This window comes from Eutrigla gurnardus (assembly GCF_963514095.1).
Source record: "Eutrigla gurnardus genome assembly, chromosome: 13".
Lineage (NCBI taxonomy): Eukaryota > Metazoa > Chordata > Actinopteri > Perciformes > Triglidae > Eutrigla > Eutrigla gurnardus.
The window spans coordinates 16,356,491-16,381,105 of record NC_139936.1 but is presented as its reverse complement, the minus strand read 5'-3'; the positions used below and the strand labels follow the sequence as shown (position 1 = coordinate 16,381,105).

At 42.8% G+C, this 24,615-nt stretch overlaps 4 protein-coding genes across 6 annotated transcripts in view; 1 reads left to right on the top strand and 3 right to left on the bottom strand.

The window, feature by feature from the left end:
* Nucleotides 1-251: 251 nt before the first annotated feature.
* LOC311023006 (dual specificity testis-specific protein kinase 1) lies at nt 252-17,798 on the bottom strand. The gene is made up of 10 exons (XM_084024642.1): nt 17,603-17,798; nt 16,304-16,376; nt 8,427-8,620; nt 7,893-8,014; nt 6,399-6,447; nt 6,033-6,182; nt 2,941-3,114; nt 2,580-2,663; nt 2,028-2,114; nt 252-1,470 (listed from the first exon to the last, which is right to left on the bottom strand). The coding sequence occupies exons 2-10, from the start codon at nt 16,332-16,334 to the stop codon at nt 1,366-1,368; spliced, it is 996 nt and encodes a 331-aa protein (XP_083880768.1). The 5' UTR covers nt 16,335-16,376; nt 17,603-17,798; the 3' UTR covers nt 252-1,365.
* A 1,240-nt stretch (nt 17,799-19,038) lies between these two features.
* On the bottom strand, nt 19,039-21,466 carry b3galt8 (beta-1,3-galactosyltransferase 8). The gene has a single exon (XM_084024644.1). The coding sequence runs from the start codon at nt 21,146-21,148 to the stop codon at nt 20,177-20,179; it is 972 nt and encodes a 323-aa protein (XP_083880770.1). The 5' UTR covers nt 21,149-21,466; the 3' UTR covers nt 19,039-20,176.
* An 829-nt stretch (nt 21,467-22,295) lies between these two features.
* tncb (tenascin Cb) overlaps nt 22,296-24,615 on the bottom strand; it is a 35,255-nt gene continuing 32,935 nt past the window's right edge. For all 3 annotated transcript variants that reach the window (XM_084024631.1, XM_084024632.1, XM_084024633.1), the window contains 2 exons: nt 24,129-24,292; nt 22,296-23,829 (listed from right to left, as the gene is read on the bottom strand). In XM_084024631.1, coding sequence (XP_083880757.1) covers nt 23,719-23,829; nt 24,129-24,292 — 275 coding nt within the window. In that variant the 3' untranslated portion in view covers nt 22,296-23,718. The remainder of the gene's footprint in view (nt 23,830-24,128; nt 24,293-24,615) is intronic.
* Nucleotides 24,367-24,615, top strand: part of imp4 (IMP U3 small nucleolar ribonucleoprotein 4) — a 127,623-nt gene continuing 127,374 nt past the window's right edge. The window contains exon 1 of the mRNA XM_084024646.1: nt 24,367-24,373. Coding sequence (XP_083880772.1) covers nt 24,371-24,373 — 3 coding nt within the window. The 5' untranslated portion in view covers nt 24,367-24,370. The remainder of the gene's footprint in view (nt 24,374-24,615) is intronic.

The window sequence follows — 24,615 nt, the reverse complement described above, 5'->3', positions numbered from 1 at the left end:
GGAAAAAAAATATTCCCCTAAAAAAGCAGTAGGAAGTGCAGTTTAGTAATAATTTGCCATAATGCAATTAAGAATTTAGTGTTAAAGATGCTATAATGCATGTGCAGACAATATCCTTCCATCTTCATCCTTTCATTCGAGCACCACCATTCAGTTCCAGGAGTTGGTGTTCCCTTCTGCAGTTTTATTATCAATGCAGTTGAATGTAGAAAGTCTCACAATAAATGACACAGTTTTTATTTGACATGGGACTGAAATTTTATTTGTATTTAAGGAGATTAAATGTAATGACTTCTAAATGCAGGTGAATATTTACACAGTCACTCTGAGCAAATGATCTTCCTTTAATGGTAAATTACATTTTATTTGTATTTCTACTAATTGGTGAGTCTGTTTCTGTGTTGTCGTTTATATTTTCCCCTGGTTTATGATTTATGTATAATAAAACTAAACATATATGTCTCACCTTTCATAACTAACTAAAACGCTGGATTCAGTTTCATATGAAAAAATCAAATGTGCCTTTGTGCGAAAGTTAATATTGTATTTAAGCTGCCTTAAAGAAAAATCACGGAGGCATGCACAAACCGCAAAGTAGTCAATACTGGTCAACTTAAAGGAATGTGGACAATTTCAATCCCCCCAAAAAGGTGGCAGAATTTAAAAAGATATAAACAAAAGAAAATAAGTAATTAAATATTTACACGCACATGTTGAGTTCAAAGTAACAACGACAAAATATAACAAAGCGAGAAAAGACACAAGGACATTAAACTGAGAATATACAGAAAAGAACTGCTTTTTGTGATTTCATTAAGAGATGTTTGGTTCTTTTATGCAAAATCCACCAAATAACTAAAATAATTTGTTACTCTGAATAAAGGCCTGAAAGTTATATGTCTCTTTAGCATCAGAAAAATATTACTTTAAGAAGAAGCTCAAAATTACTCCAAACTTCAAATGTCTTCAGCTTCATATTTTTGTTGTGTCCCGTCTTATATATAAAGTGATGTGTTCGTTAAAGTCCTGGTAGAGACGGAGAAGAGGCAGAAAACACATGAACAGACAGGAAGGAGTTCAGGAAGGACGAGAGGACAAGACCCCAGAACATTATGTTCAAATCCATCCTACGAGTCAAACTTCTGTTTGTCTGCAAAGTGTCCGTGAGACGTCGGGAGAGTTTCCACTCCCCTCCCCAAAAACACACATCTAGTACATCTGCACCACCTCAGTTAAGTTCAGCCACGGTTGTGTGTCGTGCAGCGGAGGAGAGCGATGCCCATTTCCTGTCCAGACGGTCGCCCAATCAATCCCAGACACTCGCTTGCTGCCACTGGGTGGGCGGGGCTCCCCGGGGCAGACGACTCAGCTCGTGGTCTCGTCGGGTTTGGCTGGTGGCTCCAGACTCTCGGCGACTTCTCCCAACTCATCGAGCAACTCGGCGAACGCCGGCCGCCTGAAGGACTCCAGCTGTGATTGGAGGAGAAGAGAGTGGCTGAGGGACATTTAACTGTTTGTCTGTTAACCATCTCAATTTATAAACGATAAACCACCCACTTTTTCTTCACTTGTCTGAATGCTGTAACCTGGTTTTTGTTGTAATACACATTTTATGTATATTTATTTATTATTATATTATGATTATTTTTATTATATATTATTATTTATTATGATATTATATATTATTATATTATTTTTTGCCTCTATTGAGAGACAGGACAGAGTGAAAGGGGGAGAGAGGGGACGACATGCAGAAAGGGCTGCCGGTCGGATTCGAACACGGAGCCGCTGCAGTGGGGACTTAGCCTTGGTACATGGTGCACCAACTCTACTGGCGCCCCTTTATCATATATTATTATGTATTATTTTTATATAATTTGTATTATATATTATTCATATACTGTATTATTAATATTGTTTTAATTATATTATTATTATTTGTTATATTTATTTATATATTATATTCATGTATATTTTATGTATTTTATCCATTGTATTTTAATAGGTAGGTTCTCCTGTGTACCTACCATACAGCAGCTGGCTGCTAGCTCCAGAAGACGCTGAGGACAGTCGGTCACCAGCTCCCTGAACGCGTTCACATCCAGCCCGTAGTCCTGAAATACATTCATATCCACAAATGTCACACTAGAGGGCATATTTAACAAAACCTACCAAGGATGTGTCAAGTTCAACACATCCGATGCTGCAACTGGAACAGTGAACATTGTCTTTTTCACACTTTCTGGGATGAGTTGATAAGTTTGATGTGACAACGAGACGACATATGCTGCTATTCACACGCTGCCAGGAAGAGGAACATGAGTTTGTGTCGGCGGGGTTTGACTCATCAGTGTTGATTGTTCTGCCAATACTGAATATTCATGCATGTTACCATTTCCACGTCCTTACATCAAGTAAAATCTGTTTTCATGTAATGCGTCAATAGTACGGCTGCACGATATCAGCTATAAAGAATCCACTGATTTACAGAAACTTAAGCATCACAACCATAATCTATGATCAAACATTCTAAACTGTGTGTGTGTGTGTGTGTGTGTGTATTCCTCATGGAGCTCTACCTGTGTTCTGGGTAGTATCTCTGGGTCGGCAGCGATCCTGGCCAGGATCTCACAGAGCACGATGCCGAAGGAGAAAACATCCACCTTGAAGTAGTATGACATGATGCAGTTATTGATCCCGAGTTTTGAAAAGCAACAAGCTGCAAAAAAATATACTTTTAAAGATAAACATACTCAACGTATGTACTGTTTGGAGCCTCTATCTTGGGCTTTCGGATATTGTAATCGGTATTTAATATTTTCTGACATCTAATAAACCCTTCAATGTATCAATTAATTGATTTATCAAGAAGATAATTAGTAGACCGATCCATAGTGAAACTAATAAACATAAATGTGCATCCAGCTGAAGCAAGAGTACCTTGCGGTCATACGGCTCTCCTCGGAGCATCTCGGGGGCCATCCAGAAGGCCGAGCCCACCAGAGAGAGCTTCCTGCCGGGGTCTTTGACCGCTGGCTCCACCACCTCCCTGGCCAGGCCGAAGTCCGTCACCAGGGCCTCCCGACCCCGAGACGTCACCCGGATCAGGCAGTTCTGCACAGATTGAACAGGATATAAGAATACAGCTGCAGTGCTATGTTTTAGCCAACAGGGGGCAGTGTGAGCTTGATATCTGGGGGGAAAATGGCAGGCGGCATCAAAAGTTCCTTTTGTTGTCTTTAATAGTGAAGTCTCATCTCTGAATGGGCTTCCATTGAGTGAACATGTTGCCTGGAAAGTGAACATCCAGCAGCTTTCTTGGCCTCGCCACTTATCAACCAGCTCAATAGGATCCGTTGTCGGCGCCTCTCCAGGGCACTAAATAATTCACCCAGACCCCACGTGTAGAGACTCAATGTGGCTGACTTTTAAGTTACTACACGGGCTAGCCTCCATCACACCGACCAGCCGGCTGTCATCAGATTTGTATGAAAAGTTCATAATCTCTGTGGAACAAAGTGGAAGCACGGTTCATTGATTCCTCCAGGCTGAGAGCCGGAGGTGTGATGACAGGACAGACAGTGGGAGCGCTGTCGTTGCATAACAAAGGTGGGTGGCCCCTAGTGTGTGTATAAGTGTACATGTGTGGTTTAATATGTGGGATGTTGATGCATGAGTGCTGGTGATCTGATAGAAACATGTAATTCTTGTGTATGAATGCAAATAAATCCTGCAAGCGACCGTTTCTCTTTGCAAGGATCTCTGCATGTGTGTTTGTGTGTGAAAGAGACGAGTCAGCATCTGGCTCCCATTGCAGTGAAGCCTGTTTCCATCCAGTAGCCTGTTATTAGGAGGCTCTCCGGGGGAAAACGTCCCGATCCCACACTTCGACTCTAAATTTAGTCCTAATTCGCTGAGGAAAGCAAACGGTTTGGGGACCAAAAGTGGAAAGCGTTTGCAGATAAAGAAAGAGAGGCGCTAATTATTAAAAGGGGCCACAACGTTTCCAGGAACGTTAAGTTACCGAGGCACAACGGCTGCATTGGATAAGAGGTCCCTGTGATGTAATTAGCCTTTTGGAACGTCCCAAAAAGCTTCAGAAGCTTCACGTCCAGCCACGAATGACTCAATGCAAGTTTCTTTGCACAAAAGGCCAAAGTCTTTAAAATAGTCCTATTAATGGAGCTTTTAATTTATCTCCAAATCAGGATTCATTCAGTCATCACTACTGAATGATATGGACCAACTTTCTGCACGCATCAATCCCGTTTCTGTGGCCAGATCATGATGTAATCCAACCTCCGTGTCAATAAAGTCAATTGGGACGCGGCCAAATGAGTTGCCTCAGGGTAAAGTGCGTGTTGGGACCCCCCCCCCCCACTCTCACACAGATCCACAAAGTTCTGTGTGCAGCAACAGCACTGAGTTGGCAACGAGCTATTAACATGACAATGGAATGACTGCCATGTTGCCGTGACTCTCTGCATTACTGACTTTTTCATCTGTGAAGCCTGGCAACAGGAGAGACAGCACCTACACACACACACACGCACGCACACACAGAGGCACACAAGCATTCCCACGCATGAGAACATGGATGAGGATCTGCAATCGAGGCATGATCGCTAGTTAATCACGAAGTAAACTGGAATGTCTACGTCAGTAAAATGTGTTTTATGGGAAAAATAATAACAGAAACTGAAAAAAATATTTTAAACCTCTTATTTTTGATGTAGAACTTGTATTACTTTGTAGAATGCAAGCGATTGATTGAATGCTTTTTCTGGGAGGATAAGGGTGATATATTGATTTAAAATCTTCAAAAACCTAAACCTAAATCATGTTTATGCTCGGCAATAATACAGAAGTTGTGTGGTAGACTATTGAGGTCTATCAGACCCACACACACTCTCTTTTCCTTATTTTACTGCCATTGTTTTCACGCTGACACTCATTTGTTTCTTCTATGGGACAAGCCCAAATCATTTGGTAGTTAAAGAGACTATAAATAGAATTACAGGCCACCTGGGCTCTCTTAACCCGCGGTCTCCCATCAGTCTGTTCCATCAGGCCTTTCAGATCCTCATTATCACACATCAGTACGGTCAGATGTGGTTTCTGGGTAAACTCCTTCAAAGTTAGAATGTAAGTCAGAAAACATAACATCCCGAAGTTCGTTTGCTTGTCAGTCTCACAATAGTTATAGAAAAGGCCAAATGTTTGGTGTTACCAATCATATTTAGGATGGCTCCATTCCATTTCAACTGTTTGACCCTGAAACTGAAGCAGCTAAATTTAATTCAGCCATCGTTCATTATATGTGCTTTTCTTCTGTGAAAACATATTGTTTTATTTAGAGAGGAGGTTCAGGATCTCCAGTCTCAATCGCTTCCCCTTATCACCTCAGCACCCTTCAATGTTTAATGTGTTTACAGCAGGAGGTCGGCCGTTCAGTCAGCCGTCTGTGTGTTTCCTTTGCCGCGAACTGGATGGTTCGTAGCTGGGTCAATAGTTTTGGATGAAAGTGGCAGAAACAAAAATATTTCCATTTTGTCCTACCTGCTGCTAATTAGCGGTTAGCTGTAGCAACTCAAATTCAGCCACCGCACTGGTGCTGGGTGTCACCTGTGTAACAGCAGCACCAGAGAGTTTGCTGATCTGGCGGGGAGCCGGGAATCAAACCCTCGGTGCTGAGGTTCGCACTGGCAGAATGTAACTAAATAGCTGAAGGTCCGTCTGATCTCGTCTCCCGCTGGTGGGAAGGACATTTCCACATTTTCTTGTTCTTAACCAACAAATGGGCCGCAAAGAACTTCTCGATTCTCAAGTTCTAAATCTCTCACCGGTGGCCTCATATTCTGGATGTTGAGCGATGGCGTGCAGGTATCAACTACAGTGCCTCCCCTGTGTGGTCTACGTGGTGGTCGCTGTGAGAGCAGCTGATGAGCGACGAGATGAGACGCTAACGAGCCCTGTGGCAACACTGGGTGTCATAGCAACGGGCCGGAGCCTGAGGAGGCTGAGGGTCTCACCTTGGAGTTGAGGTCTCTGTGGTAAATGTTCTTGTAGTGCAGGTAGATCATCCCTCTGCTTACATCACAGGCCAGGTCTACCTTCTCCCTCCAGCACAGAGGGACATCCTTCCTGGCTAGAAGCTCCTCCAGACATCCACCGTTTACGTACTGGAACAGCCAACATATACATATGTATGTGTTCTACACAGCGGCAAGAAAATATAATTTCCTGACATTTACATGCCCGGCTCGACGCTCACCATTCCTTTATCACTATCAACTCCTATCAGTGTAATCCGGTGTGTTTTCTCACACCAACGTGCACAGCGACGATGACTCAGAGGTGCAAAATGGAAAAAAAAGGGAAAAAGATGTATGACTCACCTCTAAGATTGGATACAGTTTGTCTTCTTTGACACAAATACCCAGATATCTAGAAACGGAGGAAATGTCTTCATGAGATGGGTTTGTTGAGGGAGTCATGTTAGCATGTTAGCTCAAAGCGCTACTGCTTCACAGAGTGGCTAGCATGAAATAACACAGATACAAAAGTATACTTTTTTTCAAAAAGGCCATTATATTTTCTATCAAATTCATATTGAAACAAATATAATAAAAAGTCTGTCGTATACTTTTTGACTTTGCTACCCTGTCTCACTTGTTTTTATCAAGCGTTACTTAAACTCATCCATTTGTTAGGAACTATTTTCAGCGGTGTATGAATCCACCTTTAGTGAGTATTTGAGTCAAACATCTGTGTGTCTGTGTTCATGGTGATGAAAAACATGTCGCCGGAACAACAAAGAGTCTCAGTGAGGTGCTTTTGTACTGAACATTTACTAACCCATTTATTTGATTGCAGTTTATTATCAAAGCTCACGTTTCGGAGAACAATGACGCAACAATTTTGCGTCGAGTCTCGGGAACAATGCACACACCCTGTGTTTGGTTTCTGCCTACGCCGTGTGAGCAGGTCGGTGTGTGTACACAGGTACTTAGAGTGTGAGCGCTGCTTTCAACGCTGTTAGCAGTGACCTCAGCAGATAAGCTGCACTCTGATAACCTCACCACCGTGACCTTGCTAAATGGCTAAAATAAGATTGCTCATGCAAACATTATGTCCGCCTGGTTTCACATCTTATGTAAGTCCTGTAGATGACATATCTGGTGTTAATAGCACCAAGGTCTCATTACCCCGCTGCAGCGAAGCTGTGCTTCAGCCATGTCACAACTACAAAACTACCTGAGATGAACAACATTTTTTTTTTTATGATTTAGCTGGAGCACATAGCGAAACGTTTAGCAGCTAAACAGACAGATATTTCCCTCAGGAGTTGGTGGAGAACGAAAATAATTTACATTCATCAGATGGATGGATGGATGCATGGCTAATGTTGGCCTCTGTCTGCTGGATGTTTAATTAATAACACAAAGTCAAATGGCTCTTGAAACTTGCTTGAGTTTGTCAAAGTCAGAGTACAATAATGAAAACAAATCATCTAAATCAACTAAACAGTGCAAAGTGACAAAAATCCATATGATCCCTACATTCACCGTGATGGATTACACAACTCAAGGACAGATTAGGAGTCTGCTAATAGATTTTCATATTGTACGGAAAGGAACGGCTTCCTGCAAAGAACAAACATGTGTGCTTGTAATAGAAAGTATATCTGATTTGAGTAAATAAGATAGTATGTCTCTTACAAAGCTTCATTAAAGGCCATTAAGCAGATTATTATCTTTAAAGTATTTGCTCACAGTGAAAAACATCTGTGTGGATTTTGCAGAAATATAAATTGTATTTTAAAAGATCTCACCAATGCTCCTGATAACTATATAAACCCATTGGTGAAAGCACGTGAGTGGACCCGTTACCTGACGATGTTGGGGTGGGAGAGCTTCTGCAGCAGGCTGATCTCTCGCACGATGCTGTCTTGGTCCACATCGTTTTTGTAGATCTTCACCACCATCACCTTCCGACTGGTGCTGTGCATCACCTGAAGGACGCCGGTGTAAGTTAGTGGGACAGACAGTGGGAGCAGGGATAGCAGATGCGGATGCAGGAACAGTGATGGGGAGATTCATAAAAGTGTAATCCAGAACCAATTTGTGTTTTTTCTTTGTCGATTAAATTTTAACATCGGTCCAAAATAAGAAAGTGAACGCTTGAAGCCTAAATGTGTGAAAACCAGCTCTCCAGTCCAGCACCGGTGGAGTCACATTCGGAGTTACGTAAGATCTCAGCTGAGGATGAGTATTGCACCACCGCGGTCCCCGATGCTGGTGGGCCAATCACGGAATGGCAGGAATGTTCCAATTAGTGGCCGAAACAAGGCGAGCTTTGATGGCAGCTCACACGGAGGCACTGAGGCAAAACGAGAGAGAGAGAGAGAGGGAGGACAAAAATACCTTATAGACTTTGGAGAAGAAACCGCTCCCGATCAGCTCGGCCGTGAAGTTTTCCCAGAACTCCAGTTTGCGGACGGCGGTGCGTAACTTCTGCCAGCGGTCCACATGGTAGTACTTGTCCGAGGACTCGCCGTACAGGGTGGGACTTGTGGGCTCCGGGGACACGTCCACGTCACACATCCTGGAGATGTCCACTGGGAGAGTAGAGACACACGGACGCAGGTTAGAAGGAAGCTATAAGAAAACCTGGAATCAGTCAGTTAAAGTCAGATTATCAAGGAAATAAAAAGGTGTAGAAAAGAATCATTCAAACAATGTGTTTTTTTTCAACTCATTTGTTTATCCGCAGGTTAATTTAGACATTTTCTAGAAGTCTCTTTGAGGTTTGGAGCTGGAAATACATGATTAAATAGGAATTTCCCTAACACCTCTGATCTGCATGATGTGCAGCTGAAATTAAGGACCTTTCTTTGGCAAAAAGTAGTTCGACTGAAAAGTGTTCATGGCGAGGCCCTGTTATTTATAGTGTCTGCAACAGGTTGTTGATTTTTAAAAAGTAATCTTTTAATGCTTTGAGCTCTGACAGCGGAAGCCCCTTTAATTATTCAATGTGTTTTAAGAGTATGTGGGTTCTATTTTAATTAATTCAAACTAATGACATGTTAGTTTGGTTTGTATTGACAGCCAACCAGAAGAGAGACTTTTTTTTTTTATTTTGCTCATTTTGTGAATAACCTTAAATGAAATGTTTCAAAATCAATCCGATGGTATGAATCATGACATATAACAGCAACACAACAATAGTTATAATAATCATTTCATTGCACACTGCTGCAAAACAGACCCCGCCAACACAAAAGGCCGTGTAACAAAACAAAAAGGGCAATTTATGCATCTAGCAGTATGAAAGCGACCGTGGATGAAAGAGAGGCTCACAAAGGTCTAATTCCACTCCCCCACTTATTAGCCGCGTAGATGAGGCAAAGTGCTTCCACTTCACAGAGTGAAACAAAGACGGAGAATAGAGCGAGGCTTAAAATAGAGGCGGGACTGATGGAGGAACACAGACATTGTCCGGAGTTCCCTAAGAGAGTTGTTTTTCCTCGAGAGAAGGTATCATCTCATTTCTGACACAAAACACATACAGAATAAAAGAGACGGATACACAAGTAAATGTGTTGCTGTCAATGATCTTAAATTTCTAGTATTTATGCAACTCATTATTTCTCTTCACACACAACATAAATTATCTACATTTCGGTACAAGTCGGTATTAAGATACAACACTTCATGATCTGCTGAAACATCTTATTTGGTCTTCAAAGCATTTTTCTTGAAGGGATGGCATTGTTGCCATGCATAGTGTCCTCTCAAAATAAAATTAAACATAGGTTTACATTGTTCTTAGGTTTATTTCGTTACGTATGTTACGTAATGAAGTCACAAAAGTAAGGTGAAATAAGTCAGTGTGGTTCACACAACTCACAAACAGTGGTCTCCTTGGTGAAAGTCCTGGGATTTTATGACCCACCCATGCACCCCGACTTCCTCCCTAAGGGGACTTTCTCACTCTTTATACCACATCGGTTGCTCTGACGTGCATCTGTATCTGACGCTGAGGGGCCACTGACCAAACATCGGCATCTGACGAGTTGTCCGAGGAGGCCCCCGAGACACTACAGCATCTTATAAACTTCACATCCCGTTCTAGTCCTCACAAAGGGGGGTAGTCCTGACCTAATTCCAGCCACGGACGACTGCTGTGACAACACTGAAGGTCAGAGTTTGTTTTACCACGACAACAGCCTCTCTCGCCTTTACAATGACGCCGGTGGAAAGCACACACTGACACCCGAACACAATCGCCAGGGTTTTTTGTCAATCAAGCCGGGGGGAATCAACCCCTTCTATTCATGCTGCTTTTGTTCATTCGGCTCGGGACTAAACAATCAGTACACTTTCAGCTCCGGCAGAGTCAGAGCGAAACGCTTACAGTGCAGCTCTGTCATAGCGGTCTCTCTCTCTCCGTCTACTTACTACTGTCTCAAGCCTTCATCTCTACTTCCCTTCTCCTTCTCAATAGGTATTTACATTCAAAGCTTTAGTTGCCAGTTGAAAGGTCATGCACCAAAACGTGCAAAATACACTTAACAAAAACGCTTTTTGCTCCAATTTTTCATGAGCTGAATTCAAACATCTATAAGACTTTTTCTATGTAACCAAAATACCTATTTCTCTCAAATTGTGTTCACATATTTGTTTAAATCTGTGTTAGCAAGCACTTCTGCTTTGCTGAGATAATCCATCCACCTGACAGGTGTGTCATATTAAGATGCTGATTAGACAGCATGATTGTTGCACAGGTGGTCACAATAAAGGCCACTTTAATCTAGAGAAAACTTGTAGATTTTCCCCCCATAATACAAGATGTTCTTTTGTTGACTACAGCTGGTCTTTCTAGATAAACATGTCCTTTAAGCTTTCATTGATTCCTTAAAAACACAATATTATTCCACTACAATGTAAATATTGTTAACGTGCAAAAAAGGTTTCCCATTTGCACATCGAGCAGAAGAGCAAGATTAGTATTAATTGGAGTCAACCTGATGAATTTAAGGTCCATATTTAGTCTCCTTTGAGCTCGGGTTTTGGTCTCTACCTTCTCCTGAGAACTGGTAAATGCTGCACCGTGGTCAGCTAGCTGCTGTTTGGCAGGTTGTATGAAAACTGATGCCTGTTGCATCTGGAAAGAATGTCGATGAGAGCGGTGAGACTGAGCCAAAACTATAAGACCATAAAACCAAAACTGGCGCTGAGCGAGGCTAAAACACTAAAGTTGAAGAGAGTCGGGTCTTAAATCTTTCTCGAGTCGCCTTTCATAAGATTTCAATTAATTGTTAACACAAGACTATTGATTTAATTAATCCTTTCCAGTTTCCTCTACATTCTTTCCCCCCACTTTGTGTGCTTTTCTGTCTCTTTAACCCGATCCGTCAGCTCCATCCAAACCGGCACACAGGGACCATAACGGACCACAAGCTGCAGAGAAACCTGGATATCCCATCTGCTCTGCTCTCTGCCTGCAGTTTGGGTTCACCACTTGTTATGATCCTCTTTTAGACAACGTAATAGGAATCTGGTCCCAACACATCAACAGTTCTATAGTCAGGATTAATAAAACAGTGAAAAGATGATCCAGCTGTTGTGTTGTCAGTTCTGACTCGGGTATCTCAGATGCACATGAGCCGAGAGGTGATTCTTCGACATTGAGATGGGAAAGTTACACAAGCATGCAGGAAATATGTCGGTCCACGATGAAAGGCCAGATATCACAACCCGCTGCGAGTTTGACCCACGTCTGACCACAGACAGCATCACCAGGAGTATCAGGGCCGGCCATTCACCACGCTGACGTCCTCCCAGCTGATAGGGAATGTCCTTCATGAACGGACTCACAGTGAAAATCAGTTCGCACCAAAGAGAGATTTTTCCACAGAGCTCCGTCTCTCAACATGAGGATTTCCTAGCTGGATCGTCCATAAAATCAGACTGGAATGTGACATAAGCTGTGTGTGTGTGTGTGTGTGTGTGTGTGTGTGTGTGTGTGTGTGTGTGTGTGTGTGTGTGTGTGTGTGTGTGTGTGTTGACTTCTGTGTTGACTATGTCACCTCACAACCAGGGAGATTCACGTAGCTGATGCCAAGGTGTTTCCCAACACTTGAACTCAAAATGATGCCAGTAACAGCAAGTCAGTCTGTTTTTTTTTCAACACCAAATAGGTGCTAATGAGCTTTCCAGGTGCAAAACACAGCAAAACTGGAACGGCATGCCATCGAAGTCGAGAAGTGACTCTTAAAAGGATCCTCCGAGCCCCGGTGACTTCATCCGTAAAGTATGTACGAAGGGGGCAAACTCGCCACAGCGCAGCATTAATCTGCCTTTAACACCCCTCTGCTCATGACAGTTTTGGCTGCTTTCTCCTGCATTAAAGTCAAGCACCTAAACTGGCCTGAGCCAAGCCACAGTAGCCATTAATCGCTTCATGGATTTTCCATGCCTTCGTCTGCAGCTTTCTGAAGGCAGGGATGGCAGACGGGGATCGGATTGGTCGACAACGGATCAATAAGGGACCACCAGAGCTTGGCGACGCATCGCTGCGGCTCCCCGCCGGCGTCCACAGCGATGATAAGTTACGCCACTGTTGCAGAACGCAAACCTCGGTGGGATACAGTGAATGTTTCAATCCTAAAGTAAGAGGCAGATTTAGCATTTCGTACTGGACTCTAAGTTAAAAGTAGATGTCCAATGATTATCGGTGGCAATATTCATATATTTTTAAAGCAATTCTTAGTCGACTAAAACTCATACGAGTTTGTCGACTAATGAATTAGTTGATTTTCTGTCGATCTCCACAAAGAATCACACAATAGCATCACTTTCTTTCTTTTTTCTTGGAAATATGTAATTCAACATGAAAAATGCAAAGAAACCTGACTAATCAATGAGAGAAATCTTTGTTTACTTGAAACAAAAATGGCCGATAAGTCGACTTTCAATGGCTTTTTAGTTTGTTTAGATGCAGCAGACATGGAGATGAATGTGGCTCCAGTACCTCTAGTCACCTGACCTACATATGTGCAGTATTATAATATATAAACTCTAATTTTTGCTCTGATTTGGTCTCCCCCACATCTATTTTTCTACTACTCTTTAGCTGCTAAATGTTTCTCATACGATACACTTGGTGTGGTGCAGGTACGGCAGCTTTAAGATGCAGTCTAACACGCCTTTCAACCTTCAGTACAGTGTAATGATGTTGCTTTGTTTTCTGTCCATGAAACAGTCGTCATCGGCGTGTCCTTCCAAGCCGTATTGACATTAGCTTGCAGGAGGAGAAACATCAACAGGCTTCATATCAATGACAAACAGCATTACGTAGGTGAAGCCATGTGGCATGCTGTATCTCCATGCTGATGTTATTCTGAAATACATTACTAAGATGGGTGACAGCTTAACAATAACAATCCTCATATTTCATACTTGAATATTCAGCCAGTTTTTATAAATCAGTACTATTAGATATTTTTGGGTGTGCACATGCATGCACTACGGCTGACCATAATGTGGTTTACAGTATAGGACGGCAACAAGGTTTGCTGGAAGATTTGTGCAGCTCAGTTATGGAATCAGTCAATTGATGTATTAAAAACTGGCGGAATAGAAGAATATTAGAACCAATTCAACAAAAGATACTCAACATTTCCACATCACTCTCACGTCTGCATTGTTAATATAAAGCTATAGCTAGCAGCCTGTTAGCTTAGCTTAGCAAAATTCATTGAACACTGCTCATAAAGGCTGTTTACAGTTCTTAAAGCCTCCTGGCTTGGAGGTATTCCCTGACAACAATCAGGCGTCACCCAGGAACTGATGCATTATAGAACATTTCGTCTTCAATGTCTTTCTGTTCCAGTGCCCTCATTCACTACCATCATGCTTAAACTCGGGTTACACTGTTAGCCACACCAGCTAACTCACAGAATTCTATTTTTTTGTTGTTGTTGTCTTTTTAGACTTCATTATACATCCAAGTGTCGACTCAAACATACAGGATCAATCAGAGAATAGAGATGTTTACTCTTCTAACTGGCTGTAAAGTCATCCAACGGAAAAACTTTAGAAAACTGTTATGTGGTCATGGCTGTGTGTGGTAAACCACCTAATACCAAGGTGAAGGGGTCATGTGGTTCCTGTTGCATCCATCAAGTCACACAAACAATCTCTGACAAGTGATGCGTTCAGGGTCTAAACTATAAGATGGCGGAGGGAAGTGGGATTTAAGGGATCAGAAAAAGGTAGAGGGTTCATTTTGGGGGGAAGTATCCTCATCGTCAAAGGAAGCGTCCAAAGAAAATATTAAGAATGTTGGATGGGTCTTGTTGAAACATAAAGGTTTTTCAGTATATTAAATACTTAGAGGGAGCTGTAGATGCTTTAATTCTCAGCAGACAGTGAAGTCACTTTAAATGCATTCAACTTGTTGCCGAGCTACCAGCACAGCACTGCAGAATAACATCCTACGGCCTATATTAATATGACATCTTAAAATAGGAGTGCTCGGCTAAGACCAGCTGTCTGCAACGATTAGATCACCATTTACATCACGAAAAAGCTAAAGCCCTTGAAAATGTCTAATGAATGTTAAATGCATTGCTTAATAAAGGAAAAAATACCCCAAAACGCTCACCCCTCCCCTCTTTAATAAGTGAATAACTCAAACCGCACCACTTCAGGTCCGCCTCCAGTCTTATTGCTGGTATAATTATATACACTGGGCCCCTTCGCTGGACCATGGAAGACAACATGAGGTATTATTTACACCCTGACTGCTTGTGGAAACGTTGGCAGAGTGAGATACTGTCTCCTGTATTTTTCTTCTGTGAAGAAAAATAAAAAAAAATCCTGTTTGAGAACAACATGTCTCTTGTAGAGATGGGTGAGTGGGCTGGAAACAGTGTTGGAGGTCATGAAAAATGTGGAAAACAACACAATGTATCTCTGTCCCTTCCTACACTACACTACACACACACACACACACACACACACACACACACACACACACACACACACACAGACCATCAGCACAACACTGAACTCATCCAGTGTTTGAGCCAAACCCTCCCTTCGTCAAGTTTGTGCTATGTTGGAAAAATGTGGCCGTGCACCAAAAGACAACCAACATACATTCCTGAAGGCAGCACATGAAGCAAAGTCAACATCCAACGACAGGTAGTAGAGTAGCTGTAATGGTGATAGTAGCTGAAGCCAGGCATTATTATCCAGAGTTGGGTCAGAGATGCTCTCAGATCCCCAAAATGTTGAACTATTCCTTTAAAGCTACAGTATAAATGTCTTTGAGTATGGTTTGGAAATGAGAGGGCACTGACCGATAACATACTGTCAACTCCCACACCACTAAGGGTGGGGTGGTGTGTCCGTAGCGGGTTACACCCAAACCCCTCAGAGGGGAAAACACCCAGACGGAGCAGAGTGAGACATGTTAAGTATTTTTCTCTACATTTCATTGTGATATCCACGAGGTGAAGGGACAAAACGTAGAATTCAGCATCAAAATCAGATTCAAGGATTCCCTCTCTGTCCCTCCCTGAATCCTTCCACTGCACAGACTCCCACAACAAGTCTGCATGTAAATCTAAATGCCTCTCCTCGGTGAGGGAGGGAGGCACACAAACGTCTTCCTAAGAGCTGCTTTCTCAGGAGGCCTGCATGCTGCAAACTACAAAGCCTGTGCAAACATGGAGATTGAAGCTTAGCAGCTGAGCTAACTTCCAAGGAATGTAACAGGTTAATAAGGTAAATACAATATGTGTAGATTATTGAGCCATTACAATGAAAACGGCCACCAACAGAGTCACAAACCAATTATATTGCTCCATATCTGTGAACAAATAGGACACGTGCAAGAGGTGAAAAGGAAAGAAGCCTATAGACTGTGGATGTGTTGGACACGGGGGGCAGGTAACAGGACACGTCTCTATGAACACATTTAGAAAGGCAGCATGCTGAGAAGGTCGTTCTATAGCGGAACAATGCCGAGCTAAACACAATGACTGAACAGCAGAGTCACCTGCTTGAAGCCCCAGTTCATCAAAGGCACTAACATGATGATTGAACACTATAGCTGCTGTTAAGGGATGTGAGACGGTAACAATGAAGCACTGCACAGATCACGGGTCGAGACGTTGTGGTTCCTCAGTTTGGCATCAGATCGCTTTAGTTTGTCTACACGCGACATACAGTATATGTAAAGAGAAGAGTTTGAAAAAAAAAAGGTATTTGGATATCTCAATACTTACTCCATTGATTTAATAAGCTATTCATATGCATCCTGTGGATGGAGGAACAAACCCAGAAGTCTCTGCGAGGAAACTGAGGAGGAACCACACACATACAACAGCAGATGAGCAAAAAGCACAGACACAGGACTTTCCACAGGAACAACACATACACATGTGGGCTGTCAAGCAAGCAACACTGGAAACTGACGTGAAGTGTGATGTCACAGGTGAGTGTATTTCCTGGTGATGGAGGACAGTAACAGTTACTTTGGACAAGATGTATGGACGTTATTTATAAGTTTTCCTTAATCAAATGGAGTTCAAGTCTTCAAAGAAACATGATGCAAAATCCACAAGATGATCTTTCAGTTTAAAGCACGACATGATGAAGTCATCACACAGGTCTGCACTTAAACAAACATACATGTTTAGCATGGCAGTGGTTCCTTCCCAACCCTTCCCAGTGGGAGAGGTTTACACATCTGACCAGCTGATGTAAGGAAGTCATTATTTACATCATTATTTCATTACGTCATTATTTTAGCTCAATGTTTGGTCTCTACCAGCTCCTTTGATTTAAATAAAATATATTAATATCAATATATGCTGTTAAGCTGATAAATGCTCCATAAAGTTCACGAGCTAGTCGCTTACTATCTGTCTGTTTTTTTTTTTTTTTATGCTAGCCAGGTAGCTTTGAGTGGCTTTTTCACTCCCCCCCCACTGAGAACAATGATTGATTGACCAGTCTGGTTGATTAGACTGGTGAGAACCAAAACAATGAGCTGAAAGATGCTAATATTTATTTGTCAGCGCAAACAACATAATTTACATAACACTTGAACTAATGTTGATATTTTGGACACAGGATCCCTCTAATTTACATTACATTTGAATTTACATTAACCAATTTGTTCAGAAAACAGAAGAAGTCCAGGAGAAAATGTATTTCCCTTGAAACATAGGCTAATTCATGTAAAGGAACGTAATGATGTGCCTTTACGTAACGGGGACCCTCACATTTACATTGGGACCCCTTTTGGACCCACAATCCCTATGTTAGGAACCACTGCATGGCATCACTATGGCAGCTTATTGTCTTTTGCATTGTATGAATAGTAGTTTTGCACTTATTCTAATAAGCTTTTGTACCTGATATTGCTATTCAGTTGTTAATTATTTCCCCCTGGTATGTATGTATCTTCTGTGGAATTGTATGCTCACATATTTACATAAAATCTACAATGTTTTGACTTTTTTTTTTTTTTTTTTTACTTTCTACCAACACAGCACGAAACAAACAAACAGTGTACTTACACAGACTCAGTCCCAGCGTAGTGGTCGCTAACGGGGTAACTCAATGTTGGAGCCTTTACGCGGAAGTATTCTGCATCATAGATCCGTCCAGCGCGTGCCGTCTCTGCTGGAAGTCCCGCGCGCTCAAAAACTCTGTCCTCGCGGCGAACGGGTCTCTCTAAGGCGGTGCATTCCTGTGTCCTGCAGCTCACTCCTCTGTGGTGGTGGAGCTGGTGTTGTTGTTGGTGGTGGAGGTGGAGCGAGCCTCGCTAATGCAAATACATGTTTTATGGGTTGTCTTAGGAACCAGTCGCATCAGCACGTCGGTGGATGGAACTCCACCCACGGACGGAGGAGGCTGAGCACCAGGGAGGAGGAGGAGGAGGAGGAGGAGGAGGAGGCAGGCTGGTCATGATGATGATAATAATAATTCATATGACTTATTGAGCACCTTTTTAGTTACAAAAACATTTAACAATAGATACAAATACAGAATACAATAATAAAAAAAATTAAATACTTGAGTATGAGTGGAAATGACTTAGAATTAGGGGTTTGACAGTTCAGTTGTTGTAGGCTGATCATCACATTGTGATATTTAGCGGTTCTTATATTATTTATGTATTAATGTATTCATAGATAGGCTTCTGTGAAGCCCTTGAAGCCCTTCAGGCTTCCAGCCACAGCTTTCAAACAGTCTTCACTATAATCGGATAGTGAATGCCTTATAATGACCGGTCTCATCTGCCTGTGTTGATCAGAAGTATCTGGATCCAGCAGCACAGAGGTGGGCACCAACAATGTGGAGCTCTGGCCCAGAGCAGAACATCCCACTCAGTCAGTGTGTGTGTGTGTGTGCGTGTGTGTGTGCGTGTGTGTGTGTGTGTGTGTGTGTGTGTGTGTGTGTGTGTGTGTGTGTGTGTGTGTGTGCATGTTTTAAAAAAAAGAGAAATGGACACGATGCAGAATGGAGGAGAGCTTATGGCTGAAATGGGAACAGCAGCACGACAATGGGCGGCAGGCTCGTTCAGGCCTCGTGTCACTTTAACTGCTGAGCATGATGTGGGTGTGAACACATGCAGGTCTTTAGATGACAAAGTCAACTTGGGAGCCATCACAAGTTTATGGCCTGATGGGGTTCAACATTTCATTCTCAGATTGGTTCATGTCGAGGATATTTAAGAAATACAAAAAAAAGCATCCAGTATTTTACAATTACTTTAATAATGATCCATTATTGTATCACTCATTCTACAAGGGGTGTGCTTTATTCTATCATCAAAATGTTTCAAGTCAATTTTCTGTTTTAATCAGTACTTATAAGCCTTTAAATACCAATGAGGACCGGACATTCGTTTTCTCGGAATTTCTATTTTTAAAAGTATATATTTTCCTTTTTACACAATATTTTACATTTTTAATTATATGTTGGTACAACTTGTTGTTCGAGAGCTGAGTGATATCAACATGACCACAAGAGGGTGTGTTGTGTTTTCTGGTTGGGTTTGATGTGATTTCTGATAAAGGCGGTATGATGATGTCTCCTCCCTGTGATTAAGATGCAGAGATGGGAGGAAGTAAAACACAGAGGCTGCTGGACACGTTGCAGGTTTGCAGCCATCTGTTCATGCTGTTCGGCCATGAAGCGGCAGTCTTCACCCGTTCTGCTGCAGCTAACAGGCTATTACACGACACCTAAAGCTCACTAACCATCATCCAATCTGTTGAAGCAATATTTTTATTTTGTCTAGATGGAATCAATATTTATTCGAGCATAGCAAAGCAATACAAATGCACTGGATTATATTGATAAACCGCAATGCTTTGACTCCAAACAAACAAGTGGATGCAGCATTTCTCATTAACATGTAAGAAGAAATGTATCTGTGAGGCATTTTGTTGTATATAACGAACAGCAGGAATCAAACTTAAAAGGGAAAGAAAAGCCAAAAGGCACAATGATTTTCTTTAGAATTATCACTGTCTAAAGATCATACAGGGTATCTGCATTAGGCACTGAGTTTACAGCAATATATACATGTCATCTGCTGGCACATACTGCCACCAGCTGGTTGTCACGTGCAACTACAACACAAACGTAAACAAGGCACACAGTCATAAGACACATACTGTAGATAAATAGGCACAGAAGTAACCTGACAATCAGCTGCAGGTTATCTTAAAGAGCAAATATTATATAGTGGGAAAGTATTTTTCACACCGTGTGTTGGATAATATGGCTCCATGATATTCACCGCAAGTACAAATAATAGTAAAATGGATCTACTTTCATTCTTTGGATTAAACTGCAAATTTTGCAGGGTGAAGCCCATCATTGCAACACTGACGTTGCTTACTGACAGACTTTCTTAACAGTTACATTCATTATTAATTAGAACTGGAACAATTGATTGGTTAGTCCCTAATGACAATAACATATGTTTTTGTTTATGGGACTAATTCCCAGAACTTCACTCTTATTAATTTGCAGGAAGTATGAGGTAATCTGGTCTTCAATGATTCTGATGTGATTGCACCCTGCATTTAAACTGTGATGGTTTTACAATCATGGTTTTTAATCCTTACAATAATTGGTTAAAGCTGCTGTAAGCAGCTGCCGAGGCCTTTGGAGAAGTCCTCCCACATGTGCAGCAGCTGTGACGGCGTGAATCCGTTGGCGATGATCAGTTGGGCGAACGTGCACCTGTCGTACTCCAGCCGTCGGATCTCAAACAGGCTCCTGAAGGTGAGCAGGTTGAGGGAGTAGACCGGCCGGACAGCCAGCATACGCAGACACAGACCCACGTAGACGTCCTCCAGGGGGATCACTCTGACGAACCTGGAGGCCCAGGAGATCCTGGGGGCCAGGTCTGCAGAGAACACGTAGCCGGCTCCGGACACGTACGGGGGGAAGCTGTCCTCGGGGTACAGCTCCTCGGACACGCGCCACTTGCTGTCGCTGTCCCTCCTCGGCCTGCCGTCGCTTATCAAGGAGCCGGTGATGAAGCCCCGCCGGGGGGAGCTGCTCAGCCTCCGGGTGAGGTGGACCACGTTCACAAAGACGTCGGCGTCCACCTTCATGGCGTAGCGGGCGTGTGGGCAGTGGGTCGCCAGCCAGTTCATCATCATCATGGTCTTGATGGTCAGGTTCTGGTAACTGTCCTGGAAGTTCATCTGGATGATGTCTGAGTGTTTCCTGCTCTCCTCCTCCAGCTGGGCCTGGATGCTCGGCACCACGCCCCCCACTGGGAGACCCACATAGAACAGGGTGAGGGTGTCCTGACCCGGGGCGCCCCATGTCTTCCTCACGGCCTCCCTCGCTGCAGTCTGCAAAGGGGCAACCGGGACCATAAAGACCAGGAAGGGGGCTCTGGTTCTGTTCTGGCACGCAGCAGGCTGGTTGATGTCATACCGGTACGTCTCAGGGGAGATGAGCCTGTATTCCTCCGCCGGGAGAGGACTTGGTTTTGGCGGAGGTTTACTGCTCACCAAGATGTGGGCGGACAGGAAGAGCGCCGCCGGGACGGTGAGAAACTTTACCAGCCTCCAATAATTACATCTCCTCATCGCCTCGGAGTGTCCCCGCTCCCTCCGAGGTCCCGGTTCACCACAGGGGTCCGAAACCAAACAGCATGTGTGTGAGAGGCGGAACAGGCGGCGGTTCGTCTCGTCGGGGAGAACCAGGAAAAGGAGAGCTGCCAAAGTCGGCGTGGGGTAGAGGCTGATCCACTTCCGGTACTGGAAATGAAACCTGACTGTTTCACGTATTAACGTAACTTAATCTACAAAACCCCTTTCAACCCAAGCCGTGCTCGACTCCTCGTCCCAACAAAGTAGTTCCATTTAGACTCGGTAGAACACACACGTAGTAAGGAGCTATCACGCCCCCACGTGACCTACGTGAAGCCTAATAAGGAAGCCGACCTGTGGCGACGTATTTGGGGCGCTGCCTATATAAAGTGGTTACCGCAGATTCCCCTCAGTCGTAGCCGAGCACAGCCGAGAAGTAAGGCTATCATGTATACTCTCATCCAGGGATCAGAAGTGATAGACATCATATCATGTCGTTTTGTTTTATTCATACATAAATTGAGAGTATGGAAGCAAATGAGAGACATATGTATTTCAATTTAAACACCACTCAAGTCATAGCATTGAAATTTTTTATTTTGAAAACCACACATTTTAATGTATTCCTGCTGAATTCACCCCTTTGAATTTGAAATATGAAATTCCTTGAATTTGCAATACCAAAAGATAAATCTGAATATCTTGCTTTCAAAGTTAACAAAATTCACATCCAAAACTTCAAATTTATTTTGAGAAAAGAAAAGTAGATTCAGGTTGCTCAAATATTATTGGTCAAATTCAGATCTAAAAATACTGATTCTGGTAGCAACATCTGGGATACCCAGGACAGGATAGGCATTTGAGACTGAATGGAACTGAGCCAACTTCTTCCTTTTTTCCCTGCGTTCAACTTTTTTTTAAGGAGTTTTTCTTTATTCCAAGGAGGGTCCTGGGACAGATGATGTCTTGTGCTGTACTGATTGTCGAAGTCCTCCAAGGTTAATTTGCGATGTTGGATTTTGAGCAAACTACCCTGTGAGGAATAACATGAGATGTGATTCAAAGCTCTGGGAAAAAAGTGAGAAAGATGATCGGAGTCAAAATGTGAAAAACAAACAAACAAACAAAAAAACACCGGAACAACTTCCCTTTTAAACAAACTGTTTTATTGTAATACAGTTTACAGAGAAACACCTGTTGTTCATTCAGTTATAAACAAACAAAACAATAAAAACAAACTTAATTTACACAGGCATTCTTTAGAAGGTCAGTGGTTTAGTATGCTTCTGTAGCAGGGGCGGGTAGAGGGGCTGGTGGGGTAAGGGGGGGTAAGGGGTGTGGGGGGGGGGGGGGGGGGACTTGAGAGTAGAAACAGTAACTAGCTCTCTAGTTTTGGCCTGTTCAAACATTATTGTCATCATCAACATCAGCATAGAGACCTTACCATGTCCAACAGAAATCCAATTGGAATTGGCCATGTTTCATGTTTTTAGCTCGCTCCACATATATGTATTGTATTCACATTTTACAAGAAAGAAAGAAAGAAAATTATCATCACCGCATTATATACTGAATAACAGGTCCTGCCTCGAATTCACAAGAGAAACAAAACGAATGGAAACACGTCGGCTTTTCTTTTTCTCTGTTTCTTTTACAATACCGTTGACCGTAGCGTGATGCCTTCAGGGGCTTACATAATGAATGGAAACATTGCCAGCCATGAGGATGGCGGGTCAATTATTTTCCCATAAACGTTTTTTTTTTACTCTTTTATTACTCTCTTTTTTATTTCCATCTCTATCACATCAGATGTTGCGGGAGATGAGGGGGGAACCTCGGGAGGATAAAGTGACACTGAGACAAGTTAAGCACAAAGACAAACAAATGGCAAGTTAGATGGAGATATCTGACATCTGAGCAGTGCCATCTGAGGAATATCCCTTTTTCAAATGTTTAAATCAGATGGTTGCATGTACAGCACTGTACAAGTAATAGAATTTCTATGATAATCCAGTTGAATTATCACTGTATTATCGTTTTTTTAGCAAAGAGGCCCTGAACCTAAACAAGACCACGTTGTTCTATAAACATGCGGTCCTTTCTGTAAAACCCCAAATGGGACATATGGAACTGTATTAACTACTGTACACAACATAATGCCCAAGCTGCACAGTCGCCTCCCCACAAATGCTGCAACACAAGAGAAAAGATCGGAATAAGGTGAGATGGAGTCGTGGGTTTTTGTTCTGCTCTCTTTGGTGCGTGAGTAGAATCTGCTTGGGCTTTGATTTAAGTCCAGTTTGTAACATGTACATCGATTTCCGCACTGGTAGCATTTCCACAGCCATATCGGGGGGTGGGGGGGTTATGGAGGCTGATCTGTGTACTGATAGGGGGGTTGTGGTGGTGTTGGTGTTGCGTGGAGGCAGCAGGGCTCTTGGCAGTGGCTTTGGTCGCTGCAGGGTGTGTGGGTGTGGGAGTCGAGGTGATTCATGGGGAGTCCAGACAGAGTAGTAGCAGTGTTGTTGTCGTTGTTGTTGGTGTTGTTGTTGTTGTTGGTGGATTGTTTATGATCGTTTCCTCCGTCCCTCCAGGTTCCTGAAGTTGGATGGCCTGATCTTCATCTCGGCGAACTCGATCGAGTGCTCGTGGCCTTTCCAGTGGAACCAGTTCACACCCTGGAGAGGACGGCATGGACAAATGATGTCAGAGTAACGTAGAGGCATGTGATATTGTACAGATTACATTGAATGCCAACACTTCTAAAAAGGACTCTCTAAACCCACTGAAGGACCCTGGGAGCCACATCAAAGACCAATGAAACCCCATGAAATACAGCCAAATCCTCTTTTGCAATTTTACATTACCCTCATCTCAAAGACTAATGGACCTTCAGTGACCCCAGGAAGCCTCCCTGGGGACCCTCATTTGAGGATAATTCTCCATTTAAGGACCCACAGCAGCTGCTACATTGTACCTTGCTGTGACTGTTATCTCCATATCGTCCCATGAGGTTGACGCGGTGGCAGTTCTTGTACCAGAAGGCTCCCTTATAGGACAGGGCACAGTTGGTGACGGCGATGTCGTTGTCGTGGTCGTAGGTAGAAAACGGACGGCCGTGGTGGTAGGTCATAGAGTCGCCTACGAAGACACACAACAGAGATGGTGGACTTTACTGTGGAACAGTTTCTGTTCCATGTACGTAGGAGAAGAAACATCATGGTACAAATGGTGCACTACTTCTACACTGTTCTTTTCAAGTTAGATTTTTTTGGTTTCATGACAAAGTGTTATAAGAAAACTCTTAATAAATAATGATGAATAATGAATAAAATACTCAATATCATTTTAGAATAAAACCTTTTAGAATAGGGAACTATATGTGAAATTACCGAACATTTTTTAAAAACCAAAGTATATGACATTGTATATTTGTGAGCCATTCTAACAGGGAAGTCAAGAAG

Bases quoted from the DNA above. Each gene is read 5' to 3' on its own strand.
- LOC311023006 (XM_084024642.1), bottom strand. From the start codon at position 16,334: ATGCATATGAATAGCTTATTAAATCAATGGA. The intron at 8,015-8,426 runs GTATTTTTGTCC...GGCGTCCTTCAG, and splicing joins TCTTCTCCAAAGTCTATAAG to GTGATGCACAGCACCAGTCG. The intron at 2,664-2,940 runs GTACTCTTGCTT...TACTACTTCAAG, and splicing joins GAGAGCCGTATGACCGCAAG to GTGGATGTTTTCTCCTTCGG.
- b3galt8 (XM_084024644.1), bottom strand. From the start codon at position 21,148: ATGAGGAGATGTAATTATTGGAGGCTGGTAAAGTTTCTCACCGTCCCG.